The sequence below is a fragment of the Protopterus annectens genome, chromosome 10.part0, assembly GCF_019279795.1.
Source record: "Protopterus annectens isolate FY-2018-M chromosome 10.part0, PAN1.0, whole genome shotgun sequence".
NCBI classification, from domain to species: domain Eukaryota; kingdom Metazoa; phylum Chordata; order Ceratodontiformes; family Protopteridae; genus Protopterus; species Protopterus annectens.
The window spans coordinates 649,024,974-649,046,625 of record NC_056744.1 but is presented as its reverse complement, the minus strand read 5'-3'; the positions used below and the strand labels follow the sequence as shown (position 1 = coordinate 649,046,625).

General features: G+C 41.6%; 1 protein-coding gene across 5 annotated transcripts in view; it reads right to left on the bottom strand.

The window, feature by feature from the left end:
- The window catches only part of ACOT11 (acyl-CoA thioesterase 11), a 506,836-nt gene that overhangs the window by 251,714 nt on the left and 233,470 nt on the right, over positions 1-21,652 (bottom strand). For all 5 annotated transcript variants that reach the window (XM_044085489.1, XM_044085490.1, XM_044085491.1 and 2 more), the window contains one exon: positions 1,684-1,819. In XM_044085489.1, the coding sequence (XP_043941424.1) occupies positions 1,684-1,819 (136 nt within the window). The remainder of the gene's footprint in view (positions 1-1,683; positions 1,820-21,652) is intronic.

Genomic DNA, 21,652 nt, shown 5'->3' with positions numbered 1-21,652 from the left:
TTATGCCATACTTTACAACAGTGCATGTAGTGACTTCTAAGGCTTTCCTACTTCTTCATTTTGTCCCCTTTCCCTTTTGATCAGCAGTCCATACTGTGGTTCCATGTTTAAAGTACTGCAGTGCAAACTCACAGTCCAATAGTGGACCATTCATGGAGTTTGTGAGCAAGCACTCCACAAAACTTCCTTAACAGTTTTGAATGCATAGAATGTTATAATATCTCAAACTTCTAGCTGTAACTTGTTCCACAGCTTGGAATTCCTACATGAAAAGTTTGTTTATATTTCAGAATATTCCTTGCCAATACACAATAAGTCATTATTTCATGTGTTAATAACATAACTCAAAAGCATTACATTTAAATTAGCAGACCACACATTACTATGAATACAATCAAATACTTTTATAAGGTCTCCCCTTTCAAGTCCAAAGAACACAGTATATGCATATCTATAATCTCTTGACAGACATAATTTTATGTGTAAAGGTTCACTGAATTTGCTCTAATTTTCTAATGTCAAAAACTGATTACAAACCGGAAGACAAAAATCATAGCAACATAATCATTGGAGCAGAACATCTGTGGCCGTATAGGAGATAGTTCTTAGCATTATACCATAAACCTGATAGCCTGTTGTACTGATAGAGAAATGAAACCTTAACTATGAGCAGGTAACCTAAATTTGATTAGTCGTCTTGGTCTCAACTGCAGTGGACAATATGGTCAGGGGATCGGTCAATACTGGGCCATACCATGCCATTATTCCTCAGAGGATGAGTGGTGAATACTTGAGCAGACAGGAATTATCTCACAAAGCTGTGAACATAGTAGCCTTCTTTGGCAGGTCCACAGAAGCACACACATACATGAGAAGTCTTAGTGAACCCTGTGATGAAGCAGGTAATATATTCCCCACCCAAGAGATGAGGTTATTGCCTTAAACAGGAAAAAAGCATAATGGATTGCAATCATCCTGGTGATGAGAAACAAAATGAGCAGAAGCAAAGGCTCAATGGTCAGCAGGAAAAAGGGCTAGAAAAAAATGACAACAAATTCAAGACCCCAAAAGCTTTTCTACAGATGCACTAAGCATGTAGGTTGAAGGTTAAGCTCTAATTTATAAAAATCCCAAGATCTTTACAATAATGCTCAGATAATAAACAATAATAGAGATAGAAGTCTTAATCAATAAATATCTGAAACCTCTCCTTAGCAAGCAACTGGATCTCTGGGATTCCCTTTCCAACTTTTCTGTTTCACTTTCCTGAAACAGCCAAGCTGCATTACATCAAAATAAAGTTAGTCCCTCAAACTTTTGCAAAGTAATGAAAACACTGTTGGAGGTATGGTACATGATGGTTAAACAAATTAAAAGTAAAGTCCTAATTAAATGGCTTAGTGAAGACAGCCCTAAGTAAAGATATTTTCAATTTCTACTACACAATAGACACAAAACGCACCATATTTAAAATTTCAGTACGACAGCCTAGAGCTTTACAGAAAGAGAGTTAAGCAGATTTAATGCTGTGAGTGAATCAAAAGCTTATAGAACTAGAATCAAAATGTATTACACTTAGAACTATAAATGTATTCTGTTTAAAATTCTTAACACTACTGGGTCAGTTAGGTTGAATGCTCACACAGTAGAAAACAGAGATGCAAACCTTCAAGGTCATCATACCTTCTTGTACAGCACTTTTCAGAAGGAGAGCTTTGATTGTTTCTGCGTGTGCTAATCTCATCCGCCGCCGCTCAGCAGCAATACTATATTCAACTTGTTCCTCTTGTGTGTAGGGCTCAAATGGTTTTAAACGAATCTAGAAAGTACGCATGACAAAAATGTAAAACCAGTGGTTAGATGTTTTTTTTGATGAGATATTTCCTCTTCATTGTACTTCTAACTTCATGTTACTAAAGCAAAACACTAAAGCACATTAATAATGAGAAATGTGTCCATAATCATTATTCTTGAGAGTTTATCTACTTGCTTAAATAACAAGAAGCAGAACAGATGGTAACTTTGTATTGTCACTTATTTTGAATGCACCTCAAAGTGTCCTGCAGAGCAGTGACAAGTCATACAAAAATATAACACTGTGCATATCACACCACACACAACTATAAAAGAGCTTTAATGGGATCACATACTTTTACCTGGTATCTAAACAATTCCAGGTGTAGCTGTACATCAATTCTCCTTTGGAATATGTGAGCAGTAAGGGGCAAAAGGGAGGGATTATACGAAAAAATGTCAGGGACGTTGCCTGGCCTAATGTAGCAGGGGATAGGATTCCTCACTCTTAGAAGTTTCATTATTTTTCCATAATACCCACCCTGGAAGGCATTAAAGCACTAAGAAAATGGCCACAGTAGTGCTATAGTACTTGTAAATCAGACTGTGGTGTGCTGGAGAAAGATAATCTCCAATACATTTTAAATGATAAAAAAATGACAATCAATTAATTACTTGAAAATAAAAGAAAACCCTACATTACTTGTGTAGTCTCCTCTTCACATGCATGCATGATCATATGTACAGTTCCCATTTTCCTGTTTGATACAGCTATGCAAATAAAAAGAATGTGAAGAATTTCAACAGTTTGTTTTTGTGAAACAGCCTCAACATGCATTCACATCAGTTTAAACATGCACTAAACTATCACCAGAAAGAAATGGTAGAAATCAAAGAATGATTTTCCTCCAGATCTCAAAGATGTGTTGCATAACAAAGCACAGTAACAGCTTTGATGAAAAACAGGGAGGAAACTTTGAGTTTACCATGGATCTCATGCCTGGGTATGTATCACAAAATCTGTGCAAAACAGGCTAGAGTTTATTTAACAATGTTCCACTATGCCAGGTGGAATAAAAGCAAGAAGTGAGCGGATGACCACTGTTATAGTTCTGAGCAATGAAATTACCACCCAATAAACTGTTTTCCTGATTGTGTTACATGGCCTGCAAAGAGGGATTATGTATGTTGTTTGCCATCCTTCTTTAGTGTTTCAATGAGTCAGGAAGGGATGAAAACGTGTGCATCAAAATAGAACTCATTGTTCTATTTTAATGTCTTGTTATTTTTATATTGTTTAGTGTCATTAGTTCATTTATTTATTTTAATTCCTTTGTTTTTTTAGTGGTGCTTTTTGGCATAGGCCAACTAGGCGGCCGTCTAAGGCGCCGATCTAACAAGGGCACTTTTCCAATATTTATTTGGTGTAGGTAGACCAGGATGGGGTAGTGTGGTGGGGGGCACCGTGGAACCCTTTTGCCTAGGGCACCAGTTGACCTAGGGCCGCTCCTGCTTTTTGGTACAGTGTACAAGCCTATTATTTGCATCGGTGTTATGATAACATACTGCTACACACTGATACTGGATTCCAGTATTTTCTGTGGTTTCAACTGTTAGTTTCAACTGTTAATAGCATTGCCACCTATCCATTTTTTCCAGAATATCCAGAAATCAATCTCATTGTCTGCTAGTCTGGAAAATATTGTACAAACCCCAGTATTCTGCTTCAAAAAAGAAGCAGACTATCAGAGTTTGTTAAATCGGCAGAATTGCTATGCTTTTTTTTTTTTTTTTTAAACAGAAAAGCATAGCACATCAACAGTAAAAAGCACTGTAAATGGAAAACAGGACGTTCCTCCTCTCCCGAACATGATGTCATGAAATGGGTGGAAAATGGGCAGGGAGAGGGGTGGAAGTAGGTGGGGTTAGGGAAGGTGAGAGGGGTGGGGCCTTGGTCCAGTTTTGGCTACAACAAAATTTGGCAAGGCAACTCTGTTAATTTCATTTTTTTTCTCTCTCTTTTTAACAGAATTTTTTAGATTATTAAATATGTGAAAAGGTGCAAATGATCTTAGTGGTTGAGTTAAATTGCAGAAGAGTTAAATAAGATTAAAGTTTTGTGAACTGAGGGATAACAGGTACATTTTGCTCGATTAACTAAATATGACTGAGTTTAACATTGATTTATGCCTGGGCATGCACCACACAAATCTGTGCCATGCAGACTAGAGTATATTTATTAATGTTCTCACTACTTTTAATTCTAGGAACTGTCTCCTCTAGGTCTATATCACTTCTTACTGTACTTTTAAGTTTTTTGCCAGTGTAAAACTAATTTCTGTTGGTAGGGAGATTTTTTTTCTTATTGCACTCCTGTGTCGCCTACACTTTTATCCCAATAGGCTTTTAAGCATTAGTAACAGCTTAACTAATATAGCAAGGCAGCCTGTCAGATCATTTCATTTCTGACATTTTCTGAAGTATGTAGAAAAACAAAAATCCAAAGGCACACTTTCAGAGAGCTTTCTGATGACATCAGAACAGCTGGGCACCTACGGAGACCTCTCTTCTATCTACTTTCTGATGGTGTAAGTGTCAAACCTACAACAAAGAATTTATACTAACAGTAAGAAAAGGCTGAAGTGAATCAAAGGGGAGATGACAGACTGAATAAATGATTCAGTATCTGACAGTAAACATAAAACATAATGCAACGGTAAGACAGGAAAACAATTCCAATGATGAATGAAGAAGGCGGCAAAGAATAAAGAACACTACAAAGGATGACATTTGCAATCTGAACCAGACTGTGAATGAAGAAAACAATTTGGTGTTATGGAAAAAGGGAGAGATGTACACAAAGTGGGAAGAACAATCCACATAAGAACAGCTACAGCGACAAGAACATATAACAAATGTGTGAGCACTCAACATAGCTGATTTTCACAGGGTGAGGAATCACCTGCAGTTACTGACACTTGGATGTGTTCTCACACTTCAGAATTCTCAAGACTCCATGATCAAGGAACCTTGCCAGTTTTGGCCTATGCCAGTGTTCCAGTGCCAATGTTAAGGGATGTGCAAACCTTAAAAATTCCCAGTTCTCAGCTCTTGCTTAAAACATGTTTCCATCTGCAAAAAGGTAAATTTAACTAAATGAAATGGATGTAATCAAAGTAAATGATACAGCCAGCTCATCTGTTGCTCCTGATCTTAATAGTTTTATATACTCTCCCTTCTTTTAGCCTCAAATCTAACAAGACATACCCCACATACAACCTAAGAAACTCGAACCAAGGGAGGTGAGCGGGGTGTGACTGTAAACACAAATCCCACACTCAAAACCACACATTTCTGATCATGCATTCTCACTTCTTGGGCCAAAACTGTGGGACTCCCTCTCACCTGATATCAAAGACTCATCCTCTTATTCCAAGTTCCAGTTTCTACTAAAATCACATTTAGTTAATCAATCAGAATGTACTGGTTACTCCTCAGGCCACATCACTTAAGTTTAACTCTTCTCCACTTTAACTTAACCACCAAGATCCTTTGCTCCTTTTCACATATTTAATTTATTGTACTCTAACTTTTCAAATGTTTTGAAACTTTTGTGCATATTGTAAATTAATATATTGCACTTACTATGTGTCCAAAGCATTACCCTACCATTGTACTGTTTTACTGTCACTTATGTGTTATTGTACTGTTGTCTAGTTTGTATGCCTGGCCATTACGCTTTGCTCTTCAGTGCTCTGTGTGTGGTATAAGTTGCTGTAAGCAGTTTACTACATTTTTTGTGTTAGTGTGTTTGCTTTTGGTCCTCAAGTACAAGAGGATATGAGGACATATATATTTTTTATTGTTTCCCAGATTAAAGGTGAGTGGGCATCAGATAACAGAGTAACAAAAATATGAGTGATGAAAGTGTAGCAGAGAATTCTCCACTGAAGTAAACCAAGAAAATCACGGTAATAATGGGAAAAACTCTGGACTGATCTCAAAGGTATATTTCATATTAAGATACATAAAGCAAGTTTGCAACTTGCTGACAGTGCCTCAGAGACCAAGGAACATGAAGGGCAGATTAAGGAGGCAATTAATTCACACACAAATGTTACTGAACAGCTACCAAAAATATATATATTTCAGAGAGAAATAGGAGTTTGTGTTGGTTGAGATGGAAATATTAAAACGGAAGCAAACTGATATGGAAAACAGGGCCCATGAAAACCACATTCAAATTCTTGGCAATCCCTGATGAAGAGAGAGGACAGGACTGTTTGTACAACGAATATGAAATTTTGGAGGACTGGACTAGTTTACACGGCAGACAAAGGTTCAGTGAATCCAGAGACTATACTGGGCACAGAAACACAAAGTGCCCTGCAGAGCAATGGAAAGTCGTACAAAAATCTAATATCACACCACACACAACTACAAAATTTTATACTTTTAAAAGGCCAGATTATGTTACTGTTACAAAAAAGGAAAGCTGTGTAAAGTAGGCAATTAAGTTTTTTCAGTAATGTCTGCTCTTCGTGCACAAGTAAAGAGCATAATTTCATTTGCTCTGTCGAAAGTGCAGAATAAGAAAGCTTAAATTTAAACTGCATTACCAAGTGGCGTTAGCTGTCTTTACTCCTAACAGGATTTAAAACATTTACCGATATTTAGAAAGTAATAAGTCTTATTCAACAGCAAGAATCAAGAGGGGAGGAAGAAGTGAGCAGCAAGGAAAATATGCTTTTAGAAGGATAGGTGCCAAGACAGCTAGGTTGTGGCACTGAATAAGCTAAAACAATTTAAAAGATCTACAGAGAATGAAGACTTGGGCACTTTTCAAGCACGTACTGCAAAAAGAAAAAGTTATGAGCAGTACGAGCAAAAGAGCTGGGTGACTGAAGAATAGTGAACTGGTACATTTAAAGTGGTGAGAGAGGACATGCAGGTGGTTGGTGTGACAAAGCAAGATGCAGAGGACAGGAAGAAATGGAAACAGATGATCCGCTGTGGCGACCCCTAACGGGAGCAACCAAAAGAAGAAGAAGACGACAGTTGTGTAAAATCTTACCATAACAAAAGATGCCCTTCTCTTCACTATTGCGGTATTCTTCACTGAAGGGATCTCCTGATAAGGATAGCCCAACATCCGGCCATTATACCAAAGTTCTTACATCTTAAAGGCACCGTACATCTCATGTATGCTCCCTGTGTTGAATGTATAGCATAAAAGTGATATATGCACGCAAATACTCAGAACTGAATTGCCCCAGGAGGAAAAGAACAACCCCAAGGACAAAGGAGAACATGCACATCCAGAAAAAAAAGTTCAGAAAGAAAAAAGCAGTGAGAGCCCCTCGACTAAGAAGACAACAAAACACAGGGGCAAGAGCAAGAAAAAAGGGGGGGGGAACAAATACTGCAACAGTGAGGAGAAGGACATCTACTGTCATGGTAAGATTTTACACAACTGCATTATGTCCTTCTTTATCACTGTTACAGTATTCTTCACTGAAGGGAGAGTACAGTAGCTAAGAAGGTGACTGGGGGTAAGAAAGGCACATAACAGTCCTCAATAAACACATGCAAAATAGCCCTGGCAAAACCTGCCCTGGTTCTGGAAATAACATCCAAGTTATAAGGCTTAAAGTATGAACAGAAGACCAAGTAGCAGTCTCAAGGATGGAAATGGTGTACAAAGCCTTGAAAAAAGAAACAGAAGAGGCAACCACAGTATTAGTATGTGCCTTTACAGAGGACAAAAGTAATTTTCCATGAAAGGAGTAACAAAAGGAAATGGCCTTAGAAATTCAGGAGAAGATGGTTTGCTTGGAAACAACCACACCCAAAGTCCTGGGATAAAAGGAGACAAAAAGTTGCTCAGATTTGTGAATATCCTTTGTTTTAACTAAATACTTGTACTGTGTATGCAGGTCCAAGGTGTGAAGGTGGAAAATAAATTTCTCAATGGCAGAATGTGGAGAAAGAAAAAAAAGAAGGAAGTTCTCAACAGACTGAATAGGCAACAGCTCATTACCACCTTGGGCATAAAAGAATGATTAGTATGAAGAGACACCCTGTCTCTATGAAAAATTAAAAAGGGGAAATGGCTATAAGAGCCTGAAGTTCAGACACTCTCTTGGCCAAAGTAATAGCCAACAACATAACAGTCTTTCAAGTACAATGTTGCAAGGAAGCTGAACTAGCAGGTCCAAAAGGAGCCCGAGTCAAATTTTCAAGTACGAAATTGAGGTCTCAAGAAGGTGAAACAGGTTTTCTTGGGGGCCTGATATGAAGGATAGGGTTGCCACCTTCCTTCGTGGCTAAAACTGGAGTAAAACCACACCCCTCGCGTCACCAGTAACCCCACCCACCCCACCCCTCTCCTGCCCACATTCCACCCATTTTGTGACATCATGATGACATCACTCAGCGGGAACGCCCTCTTTTTCGTTCCTGCTGCCTGCTTTCGGCTGATTTACTATGCTTTTCTGTAAAAAAAAAAAAAAAGCATAGTAAATCGGCTGAATTACTATGCTTTTCTGTAAAAAAAAAAGCATAGTAAATCAGCCGATTTACAAACTCCAATAGTTTGTTTCCTTTTTGAAACAGAATACCAGAGTTTGTACAGTGTTTTCCAGACTACCGGAGAATCAGTTTGATTTCTGGACAGTCTGGAAAAAAATGGAGGGGTGGCAACCCTAATGAAGGATGATTTAAGAAATTGTTTGGCCCCAAACCGAGAGACCAAAGATGGCTTCAAAGGCAGATAAGCAGAAATTGCTGACAGGTAAGCTTTAACTGAAGAATATGCCAAACCAGCATGCAACAGATCACACAAATAAGAGAGACCCAAGGTGACTCCACCGAAACGGGATCCTGATGGTGAAAGAGGCACCAAACATAAAATCTTTTCCATTTATACATATATGATTTTCTGATGGTGGGTTTCCTGGCCTCCTGCAGAACCCAAAACTCATTCTCAGAAAAGAGGTGCTTGAAGGGGATCAAAACATCCACAGAGCCACTTGAAGAGTGGACAGGTAAGGATGGATAAGCGAAATGCCTGAAAAGGGGGGAAGGAACTTCCACACAATGAAATATACCTTATGAATGGCAGACAGAACCCAAGAATCTGATGTGATCTGTTGCCAATTTGGGAAGGACAGAGAAAAGCGGTGGGACATGGGGGCCTGGCCAAAGAAAGAGGAAGCAAAATGTCAAATAGAGACAGGTTTGCCCTGAAAAGAAGGTTTCTGAAATGTAGGCGTCTAAGTAAACTTGAGCAGGTCAGAAGCAGCTGTCCCAAAAAGGTTTTGATTATCCAGAGAAGGATCCAAAAGCTTAGCTTTAATATCATCAGGCAAGGTAAGAAGACAAAGCCAAGAATAATGTTTCATAACAGAACCAAAGGCAGCATCCATGGAAGAGGCACCAGCAACACCATAGCTGCATTTGATGGAGTAATGAGCAACTTGGGAAGTGGACCCATGCAGGGAAAGAACTGAAGTTTTCCCTTCAGAATCAGGAAGATCAAATTCAACCTTAGCTGCCTGAGAAAGAAGAGCTAAGACTAACCTGATCATATGGATTTGATACTTAGCCTGAAAAGACAAAGTGGCAGCAGTATACATCTTCCTACCCAATCTCGCCATAGCTCTATTATCCTTATCTGAAGAAAGGAGCTTAAAGGCAGGTAAAAGTTTAGAGGGCTTATCTGCAGAAACTAAAACCACAAAAGGATTAGCAGAAGTACACTTGGAAAAAAAACATGCACTACTCAGCCACATTGTAGAACTTCTCATATTTCTAAGGAGCAGAGGGCTGACAGTCTGGAGCTACAGAAGCAACAGAAAAGGTGTACAAGAGAGCTGCTAAGATAGGAAGAACTTTAGGTGACTTAGGTGATTCCAATTATAAAAGCTCATAATAACTTGGAAACAAGCCCATTTAAAATATTCCAACATGCAAGCTATAGTATTCCCAAAGGATAATTCTTCAAAAGGGGAATCGAGACTCAAATAATCTTCTTCCTCTGAACCACAATCTGGAGGAGAAAGAATTTGAGAGGTGTAAGCTAGTGATTCTTCTCCAGAATCCAAGTCCTCATCAGAGGAATCCGGTTCCCTTGCCCTCTTAACAGGAGTGGAAGACCACGGAGAAGCAGGGACTGATAACTCCTTGGGAAGGCTTCAAGGCCATTAAGGCACTGTGCAGGTCTTGGGTAAAATCCTGCCATTCGCATTGAGGATATTTCGCAACTGGGGTTATATGCTTAGACTTTTGTTTTTTCTTAAGGGGAGATGTCTGCCCTAATAAACTTCGGCAGTTCGGACCCTTGGAAAGATTTAATAAGAGTATCAGGCTCCTCTTCCCACAGTTCGGACCCCTGGAAAGATTTAATAAGAGTATCAGGCTCCTGTTCCCAAACTAAGACTTGAGGAATCCCCCTAGGCCCTTTGGAAATACTCAACAGTGGTTTCCCCTGAATGTTCAAAGCAGACGTTTGTAAAGACTCAGAAGATGTGTGACAATTCGATCCATGCCAGCCTCCACAGTGGTTCATAGGTTCATAGTTGGGTACTAGGCTATCTGCCCGAAGGCATTTATAAGCCTAGCCAGAATGTGTTGGCTTTCGCCGTCCTCTTAGACTAGTTCTCTGTGCCTCTGTCCAGCAGAGCCACTGAAGTGATCCCCAAGGTAAACATTCCGTTTCCCATCCACTCGTCAAGGTTTCTTTTGAAAAGTGTTAGCGAGGAGCTCTGCCTAATGTAGACTGGGATCTTGTTCCAAAGCATGGGAAGTCTCTGGGACAGGAATCTATCCCTCCAACACATCCTATTTATTGTTGTGGCGAGGTTTAGATCCCTAGAGCGTGTGGCTCGAGGGAATAAGGTTTTCTTTAGGGGGGAGCATGTCCATCAATTTTGGGTTGGACATGGCCTTGTATGGCAGGAAGAGATCACCTCTGAGTAGGCGGTATGCAACCGAGTACAACTGGAGTTGAGCTGCATAGGGCATCTGTTTGAGGCCAGTGATCCTCTTGGTGAGGTACGTCTGTGGTCTTTCCAGCTGTTGCAGGTATCTTGTAAAGTACATCCCAAATGGAGTGTTGTACTCTAAGATGGGTCTGATGAGTGATGAATACAGGGGCACAATGACCTCTTTTGATCTGGATGCAAACCCTTTTGTGATTAGGTGGGCCACGTAGAAGGATTTTCTAACCACTTTGGCAATGTGATTATCAAAGGTGAGATTACTATCTACTTGGGTCCCCAGATCCCTTACTACATCTTCTGTATTTAGGGGACTACCACCTATGTGGTAGTTTGTGGTACTGTTTTTCCAAGGGGACGACTATGCACTTTTTGGCATTTAGCTTGAGGTCATGATTTTGACACCAGGTATCCATCTCAGTGAGACCCTTTTGGAGGATGTCTGTGTCAGCTGGAGAGTCAACTATAGCCCCTAGTTTGCAGTTGTCTGCAAACTTGGTCAGCCATAGTCATCCTGTGCTTACCTGTACCTCTGAGAAGTATATGCCGAACAGGAGGGGTCCTAGGACTGAGCCCAGGGGAACACCACTTGTAACTGGTTTAGAGACAGACTTAGCTCCCGCAACTCTCACCATGTGGGTTCTGTCTGTGAGCCAGTTGGCAACCCATCTTGTGAAGGAGTGGTTTATGTTCAGGCTGGTGAGCTTGTCTATAATACCAGAATGGGGAATGGTGTCAAAGGCCTTAGCGAGGTCTAGGTAGAATGTGTGTACCACCTTTCCCTCGTCTATAGCCTTGGTAACTGTCTCAAAGAAGTCCACCAGGTTTATGAGGCATGATCTGCCCCTTAAAAAAACTGGGTAGGGTCCAGTGTTTTGGAGGTTCCCAAATCTCTCTGTTAATGAGTTCCATAATGATGTGCTCCATAGCCTTGCAGATCAAGCAGGTCAGGCTTATAGGCGTAGTTCCCAGGGTCTGTTGTTGCTCCACCCTTTGTGAGCAGCAGAAGCCAGTAAAAGGCCACTCTATGGGTATATAGCCTGTGAGAGGCTGAGCAGTGGACAGTGTGTTTAGGTGAGGGTTAGTTTTTTTTTGAGGCAGTAGCCTGGGACACCGTCTGGTCCTATTGATGCTAAGTTTTTGGCTTTGGAGAGGGCCGTTTTAACCTGAGTGTCTGTGATTTCAGGGACTCTACATTCTTCTGGTATGGTTATGGGCCCTTCTGGGGGTGAGAGGGGGGTGAAATTTGCACTGAACCCGTCTGCCAGGATGTTGGCGATATCGGTCGGTTCAGTGTATTTTGTGCCATTCTGCACTAACTCCGAGCAGATCTGAGCATTGCCGCTTAGATTCTTGATATAGCTAAAGAATGCCTTGTGGTCATCTTTGGAGTCCTTGGCAATTTTTCTTTCAAAGCTCGCATTGGATGATTTTATGAGGGATCGTAGTTTCTTGCTGATACTGATCAGTGATGTCTTCCCTTCTTGGGATTTTACTCTTTTCTGTACTAATTTCCTCCTTCTATTGTATAGCCTGTTTATGGCAGGAGTCCACCAGACTGGTTTCCTTTTCTTGGAGGAGTGAGTCTTGGTTTTGCTTGGGATGGCACGATCCATGCATTTTTGCAGCTGCCCGCAGAATGCATGAGTAAAGGATTTTGTAGCTTGGACAGTGTTATCCTTCATCATGGGAGCTTTGAAACTTTCCACCTTGGTCTTAAGTAACGTGAAGTTTGCTTTTGAAAAGTTTTTCATGGTGGCTTTCTTGTCCGGAGGTGGGGGCGGAATATGGATATCCAAAGTGATTTGTTTATGGTCAGATCTAACCAGCAAGGGGTTGACCTCTGGTGTGGAACACTGGTCACCCATGTTGGTGATGACCAAGTCCAATATGTTGTCACCTCTGGTGGGAGTGTTGACCAGTTGAACCAGGGTGTTTGAATTTATAAATTCTAAAAAAAAGTTGGGCAAGGGAGTTACTACTTGAGTAGTTCTCCCAGTTAATGTCTGAGTAATTGAAATCACCCAATATTAGGGTGTTTGGTAGGACCTTTATGTTTCCCAGTAAATTCAGAAATGCGGAATGGGGGTCCTGGGACATGGTGGGTGATCTGTAGCAAGCTACAATCTGAATTGCAGTTTTGCCCATTGTTAGTTGCACGTGGATGATCTCTGAAGCATCGTGCTGTGCCACTAACCTGGAGGTGTGGGTATCCTTGATGAATATGGATATGCCCCCACCTTTTGTATTTTGGTTTGGGTGCTGTGGCCGAAATGTATGGTATGAGTTGTAGCCTGGTAGTGCTGCGGTGCTCTCTGGAGCCTTAAACCAGGTTTCTGTTACTGCACATATATTGATTTTCTCCATACTGAGGAGTACATCGAGCGCATGCATTTTGAGGTTTAGACATCTGGCACTGAGTAGCATTAGCTTCAGTTTTTTGTTACTTGTGCTATTTACAGCGGTGGGTTTGTCTTTTCAGCCTTGCCTAAAAAAGGCACTATGGGGGTGGCAAGAGCCTTGCAAGTATTCAAAAGCCTAAGGATGACAGGTGCAAGCCATCTCTAGTGAAGCAGCGTGGCTTGTCGAGCATGTCATCCCAGGTGGACAGACACTGGATCCCCTTTGAATGATACCAGAAACTTAGCCAATTGTTGAAATCGAGAATTTTTTCTTTATACCGTGGTTATCATTCTTGGTGAGGCAGGATGTTGCTCAGGGTCACGGTCATACCGGCCTGGGCTACATGATCAGAGAGCTCTTCCATGTCTCTTTTCATTTAGTCCAAGGAGATACGACTCAGGTCATTCACACCAACATGGACAATGACAAACTCATATTTGTACTTGTTCTGGAGTGACCCGAGTGCTTGTGTTATGTGGCGGATCCTGGCACCCGGCAGGCAGCTAACAGTAACCTTCTCCTTATTCAGCCTAGTGAGTGGACGTCAGTGTGCCTGACTATAGAGTCACCTATTACTAGTATGTTGGGTATGTTATTTTGCCTTAAGGGCTGTGATTGCATGGCACACTGGTTTTGTGAAGTATGTGTTTCATAGTTTGAGTTGGGGGGGTGGAGGTTGCTTGGATGTTTGCTTTGGAGGGCTCTGTTGGTTTTGCAGATTTTTATTTAGAACCTCCGAGTATGTTTTCGTGTATTTGTGTGTGTTTTTTGCCTGTGCTGGTTTAATGGGTCTATGTAAGACTGGTGGTGTGATGCAAGTATTTCCCTTCTCCTCTTGACTGTCTGATCCAGTCTTGGGTTGAGAGAGCTTAGCCTCTAGTTTGGCTGTATAACTGCATCTCTTGCATGTATTAGTGTTTGGTGGTAGGAGGAGGGGGTTGTCTGTGTACATGAGGCAGTTGTAACATTGCCTCAAAATGCCCAGATTCACCAGTTGGACTGGTGAGTACACCTGAAACTGCCCTTTGGACATGCCTGGATAGGTACAGTGAACTGTTTTACTGGATGGCTGGTTTTACTGGTTGCAGCAAAGGAATCTGACACAAACACTGGACTGTCTCTTTGGGGCTATCAGTTGCTTCCAGGGAGACATCTAGTAGAGGCTTGACAGGAACAGGATCAGGCCTAGACTTCTTGACCTTCTTCTAAAGGACGGCTGTCCCTTGCAGTGAGAGAATTCGGCCATAGCATACTTAGCCAATGATTTAAGATGTTGGTCCTCCAGGTGCATGCACAAAGATAAGTGACTGCTAAGGGTCTTAGGGACAAATGTTTAACAGATAGTGCACTCTGAATGGTCGTAAGAAGCACCTAAGCAAACACTGGTTGTGATAATCTGTATTGGGAATCTGCCTCTAATACTTACATTTTCCCTTCTTTGATGACATATACTCCAAGTAAGCAAAGAAAAAAGAAAATAAAGAAACCACAAGTGGGTACTTATCTGAAACAGCTTGGTAACCAGCAAAGGGCATTCAGACTGACATTCGACAATGGCATTCGGACTGGCAGCAAACAAGTTCTGGGTAACTGCGTTCATATATCACCTTTATGCCCTACAACCAACGAAGGGAGCATATGTGTGACGTACGGTGCCTATAAGATAAGCCTTTAGGCTTTGGTATACTGGCCAGACATTGGGCTATTCTTGGCAAGAGATTCCTTCAGTGAAGAATACTGCAACAGTGATATGGAAGGATATCTACTGTATCTATCATGCTTGTGATAAGCACTGTATTTAAAAATGATACAACATGTATTTACTTATTATGCCTATCAATATTTGCTTTTCAGGTTCCATAATGTATAGTCATATGTCACTGTCGGAATATCCTTGCATCTAGAGAGATGCACAGAGTTCAAAATAACATGCACTATTTACTGTACATGGCAGTAGAATTACTTGCTATGTCTGACTATTTAGTCAGCATCTAATAATGCAAATCGGTTAAGATAAACTGTAAATAAATTTGCTGAATAATGACAGAGTTGTGATTGACAAGAATTACAAAAATAAAAATATGTTAATTATTTCTGGTGACTCAATGGGGGGGATTACTGACGTACTACAACTTCTACAGGATGGAAAAAACAGAAGAAGCTTTAAGTAGCCATTCAGATGAGCTGATAAAATTGCAGAAAACCAGAGACTGAAATGAATGAAAAAAAGACTGCCTGAAGATAAGTCTTCTCAACAACTATTTCAAGACAACATAGCACTTAGAGAAAGCCTAAGAATTTTTACTACACCAAAGAAACTGGAAGAAGTGGACTGTATTAGTTTTATGTTAAGTACAAATAACCAACTGGAGTGGTGTATCAAAGTAAGATTTGCTAATTGAGAATGCACATCACGTGTATGCACCAAACTTGGCTATAAGAAGGAAGGCAAAATCTACCTTAAGGAGGTGTAGTTAGGGTAGGGCAAAAGGGGCAACAGCCTTTGGGCACAAGATATTAGGTGACACAATCAAGAGATGCTGATCATTCAGAAGTGCAGTATTGGTATTCAATTCTGTACCAACATTTTTGAATACAAATACTGAAATGAATATTGATACCACTCTTGTGGTCAGGACTGAAATGCGTGTAGTCCACGTTGTAGCAGGCAGTTAAAAGTAATATGACCTTTTGGCATCAAGCTAAAGTCAAAGGGAAAGGGGAGCAGAAATGGACCTGTCTTGCTCCTGAGAAGAGAGCACCAGCCAGATTGGGGAACAAACTTTTTTTTTTTTTTTAAAGAATTGAGCGGTTGCAGATTGGGAAAAATGGACATGGCCTGAAGTGTCAGACTGGGGAAAGGTACTTTTCTTTGGGCCTCAACTTAAAGAGTTAAAGAATACCAGATCAGGGAACAGTACCAAATGCTAGATGAGCCAGAAACGGCTGTTAACAAACAGGCAATCATACCAGCAGGAAGAGTCTTCCAGAAAAAAAAAACTGTGCAGAAAAGTAATAAAAAGTACAGCTGTGTACCTACCATAAATGTAGATGTTCAAGTGTATTTACTGTTGCAGTCATTACAATTGGGTTATCCTGGCAGGCTATCCGCAGTCGGCCTGAATTCCAAAGTCCTGGTCCAGCGTCAGTTGTTGTTGCCTCCTCCCTGGCGTCAGTGCGCCAGGGGTATAAAAGATGCAGCCGATGCCACTTTCTTCAGTTTTTCTTGCCCCAGATGTCAGGTGCTCCCAAAAGGGTAGGCTAATTTATGCCAATAAGCATGCATGCAGTAAAGTAAACTCTTCCTTCATCTACAAGCAAATACACCACATAGGTTGTATAGACCAGAGAAGTACAGATAAGTCCCAGCAAAGGAAAGGGGGATAGTGGGTGGGTAACCTGGGCTGCAACAGTGAATACACTCTAATATCTACATTTATGGTAGGTACACAACTGTACTATGTTCATCGTGTTTCACTTTTACAGTCATTACAATTGGGTTGAATCCCAAAGCTAAGGTTGGGAGGCTTGGGCTAAATAGGATTAGGAGAGGCTATGAGGCCCTGCAGAACAGCAGTGTCAAAGCCTGCCCTGGATTTAGAGTAGAGAGGTAAGTGATAGTGCTTTCTAAAAGTGTGCACTGAAGTCCAAGTTGCAGCCTCTAAGATGTCTTTGGTTGGCACTCCTCTGAGGAAAGCTGCTGAAGTGGCTGCTACTGTGGTAGAATGTGGCCTAATGCCCTTAGGCACTGACTTGTCATGCTGTGAATAGCAGAAACGAATGCAGTGGCCTATCCACTTTGAAATAGTCTGCTTAGAGATAGCCTTTCCTTGTGATCCTGCAGCATTTGTCACTAGAAGTTGTTCAGTCTTTCTGAAAACTTTGGTTCTGTCCAAGTAGAAGCGTAGCTGCCTGTGAATGTCCAAAGAATGCAGAAGTCTCTCATTCTTATTCTGTGGGTTTGGATAAAAGGTAGGCAAATTAATTGTTTGGTTCAGGGCCACATTGGACACTACCATAGGCATAAATGTCGGGTTTGTCCTTAGAGAAACCCTGTCATGATGGAAAATGATAAAAGGTTCCACAGACATGAGTGCCTGTAACTCTGAGACTCGTCTTGCAGAGGTTATTGCTAGGAGCAGAGCTGTTTTCCAGGATAAGAATTTTATATCAGCTGTAGAGGCTGGCTCAAAAAGAGGCAGTGTGAGTTTTTCCAAGACATAATTGAGGTCCCATGCAGGTACTGGTGCTCTCCTTGGAGGTCTAATGTTTTTGGCCCCTCTGAGGTACTGCCTTAGTAATGGATGAGAAAAAATAGGTGGTTCTGCATTGTAATGAGCTGAAATGGCAGAGGCATGAATCTTAATTGATGAAAAGGATAGGCCTTTGTCCAGCATCTCAGTTAAGTATTGCAAAATCTGAGGAATATTTGGTACAATCGTGTCAATACCTTGTGTCTGGTTCCAAGCACAAAATCTCTTCCATTTTTCTGCATAAGATTTTCTGGTGCTAGGCCTCCTGGCCTCCAAAATAACATCCATCACCGCTTTAGAGAGAGATGCGTTTTGAATGGTTACATTATCCGCCATGCTGCCAGATTTAAGGTCCTGAGTTGGCTGTGCAGGATCTGACTGTTTTGTTGGGTCAATAAGTGAGGAATTTGAGGTAAAGTCCAGGCTGGGCATTGAGACAAGTTCTTTAGGATAGGGTACCAGTGCTGGCGGGTCCAGTCTGGGGCAGTCAGTATAATTTTTGGCTTCTCTTGTATGACCTTTAGGAGTACCTTGGGGAGGAGAGGCAGTGAAGGAAAGGCATATACTGTTAAGGTTTTCCAGCTGAAAGATAGAGCATCCACTTTCCATGCTTGCTTGTGATAAGTCCTTGTGCAGAATCTCTGTAGTTGGCAGTTGTGAGGGGAGGCAAATAGGTCTATGTCCGGGCATCCCCAGTTCCTTGTTATCATGCTGAAGACTTGTGGATCCGATTTCTACTCGTAGGGATCCATTAGGTTTCTGCTTAGTTCATCTGCCAGAGTATTTATATGTCCGGGCATCCCCAGTTCCTTGTTATCATGCTGAAGACTTGTGGATCCAATTTCTACTCGTAGGGATCCATTAGGTTTCTGCTTAGTTCGTCTGCCAGAGTATTTATCTTTCCTGGCAGGAAGTGTGCTTGCAGATGTACTTGGTAAGTCAATGCTGTGTCCCACAAAGTCATGGCTAGTCTGCAGAGGGGGTAGGAATGTGTGCCACCCTGCTTGTTTATGTATCACATGACTGTAGTGTTGTCCATCTTTATCAACAGTTGTCCTGGATGAAGTAGATCCTTGAAGGCTGTCAGGGCATTCTGAACAGCTAACATCTCTTTTTGATTGATATGTAGATGCATTTGGCTTGCGGACCATGTATCCTGAATACATCTTCCTGCCATATGGCCCCCCCAGGCATAATGTGATGCATCTGTTGCTAATGTCTGCCTGGCTGTGGGTAAAGTGAAAGGCTGTCCCTTGTTGTGGTGACAGGCCTTTGCCCACCATCAAAGCTCATGTTGCAAGCAGGGGATGAGGGTAATTATTGTTTCCAGGCTGTGGCAATGTTGAGTCCAAACACTTTTTAGATACCATTGTAGTTTACTCATATGCAGTCTTGCATATGGAATTAGCACAATGCAGGATGCCATGAAGCCCAATGCCTGCAGAATTTTTCTTGCAGATAACTGGGTCTCTGTTGCCAACATTTTGAAATAAGTAGTCAGTTGTCTTTGTTTGTCTGGCGTGAGATAAGCCATCTGGGCAGCTGTATTTAAGCTTGCACCCAGGAATATTATCTCTTGAGAGAGTACTACTTTTGATTTCTTTTCATTTACTGTGTACCCTAGGCATGTTAGTAATCTTTTTACAAACGCCAGATGCTGTAGTAGAATGTCCTTGTTTTCTGCTTGAATAAGGCAGTCATCTAAGTAAGGCTATATTTGTATTCCTCTTTGTCTGCAAAATGCAATTACTCTTGCCAGGCATTTTGTGAAGACCCTGGGCACAGTAGATAAGCCAAAGGGCAGTGCAGAGAATTGGTAATGCATTGAGCCAGCTATAAATCTGAGGTATCTTCTGCATGATTGTCTGACTGGGACATGCAGGTATGCCACTTTTAGGTCTAAAGTCACAAGCCAGGCCTTCTTGCCCAGCATGGGTAGAAGCTGCTGCAAAGTCAACATTTTGAAGTTTGGAATATCCAGAAATGTGTTTAGAATAGACAGGTCCAGTATCAGTCTCCAGGCTTTGTCCTTTCTGGGTACCAAGAACAGTCTTGAGTAAAATCCTTCTCCCTGCTCTTGCTCTGGTACTTGTTGAATGGCCCCCATGTCCATGAGGGATGAGACTTGTTTTTGTGCCTCTGCCCATTGATTTTTTGGCAGATCTGGCCAGCCGTTTGCCTTTGGCAGAGTATGGAAATGGAACTTGTAGCCTTGTGACACTATTTAGAACCCACTTGGCCTGGGTTATAATGTGCCAATTTTGAGAAAAAAGTGCTAATTTTCCCCCTAAGGGTGCTGCCAGTAGATAAGTGCTTGGTGCAGGCAGGGGAAAGTCATTGGGACCGTTTCCTGTATGGCTGCGATTTGTCTTCTCCAACTTTGGAGGTAGGAGCACCCCATTGCTTTGAACTGTATGAACCTTGTGCCTGGAATCTGCCCCTAAGGGCGTCTGGATCTGCCCCTTTGAGGTCTGTCTGACCAATTTTTTGTAGGCCAGTTTCTACTAAACCTAGGTGGCTGTACTTGTACAGTTTGCATAGATTTAGTTTTGTCTTCCATTTTCTTTAACACCTCTTCTGCCTTAACACCAAACAGAGTATCATGCTGTAAAAGGTGCATCTAATAATTTAACTTTAACATGATCAGGCAGATTTTGTTCCTTTAACCAAACATGCCTCCTAATTACAGAACCAGTAACTGCGGCCCTGCAGGAGGCCTCCAAAGAATCAAAACCACATTGCAAAGTATGCTTTCCAACTTGTTCAGCTGCATACAATAAATCCTGCATTTCCTTGTTTTCTGCACATTCAGAGTTTAACAACATTTTCTGTTTAAGCAATGCTATGACATGTTGCTGATATCTGAGCATATGAAACTGACAGTTTAAGGCCCTTATAGCCAAGGTTGCAGATGTGTAAACCTTTTTTCCCCATCTATCCAGTGCCCTTGAATCTCTGTCAGAGATGGTAGGGTTTTTTGCAGTGGAAGCCTTAACTCCTTTTGTACCCTGTGAAATAGTTTCTGGATCTGCAAGCAGAGTTTTTAAAAAGAAATTTGCGAGAGTCAGGCACCCTGTAATATCTGTCAGGCTTAACAGGAGCTGGGGGTAAGGAGTCAGGGGTCAGACTAGACTCTGAAAACACATTATCTACAATGTCTAACACAGGTTGAATGGCTAGAGGCCTGTGTTGAGGTAGTAAAAGGAAATCCCTGAGCCTCTTTTTAGATTCTGAAAAAGCGTGGCTCTCCCAGTGGAAATGCTCCCTCATAGTATGCAAGGTTTCCCCAAAAGAATAGTCCTCTGGAGGAGAAGCTGAAGGTATAGATTCTTCAGCATCAGAATCCTCATAGGGTGGAAGAGAATATTCCTGATCAGAAGAGGAATCAGAAGAAATAGAAACCTAATCTGAAGATTCATAGTCAGTCTCTTGCCTAGGCCTCTTATCAGGAGGGGGATGGGAACCACTGATCAAGGTAATCAAGTCTTCGGCCATTTTGAGCATCTGTTTTTTGGGCATAGGGGCCTGTCCACATGGCTCTTGAGTTTGTGTCCTTGCTTTAGAAGGTGCTTTAGTCTTTGCCTTTGAAGCTGAAAGTCATTTTGATGTAAAGATGTTTAGGTCTGAATATACCCTCAAAAGCCGGTGCCTGCTCAGCGGCTCCAGACCCATCTGTGGGATTAGCGTCAGAGGCTCCAATACCTTGAGTTTCCAGTGGCATAGCCGACTCCACGTGGGAGTCGGTAGCAGCCTGCGACTCTAAAGTAGCAGGCGTCAGGGTCTGCGAAAGCGCCTCACTGAGAACAGGCAACTGGCTTAGGAGAAGCTTTGCTGTCGGTTTTGGGCCTCAGTCGTTTATCTCTCTCCTTTTCTTTGCGTTTTTTGTGAACTCCGGTAGTCGGAAGGCTATCCGACGACATTTCTGGATAATTAAACCGGCGTCCAAAAAAGTTTAAAGCAAAATCATACTGACGGTTAATAGTGCGTTGGTTAAATCTAGCACAAAACCGACAACCAGTAACGTTGTGATCAGGGCCTAGGGCAAGGAACACAGTAAGAATGAAAGTCCTTATGAGGTATTTGCTTTCCGCAAGAAATACAATTATTTACTTTTTCTGACATCGGTCTGGAGCAAGAAAAAAGTTTCCCCAACAGGGTACTTAGCTTTAATGAAGACTTCAGATCTGAAACTCGAACACGAAA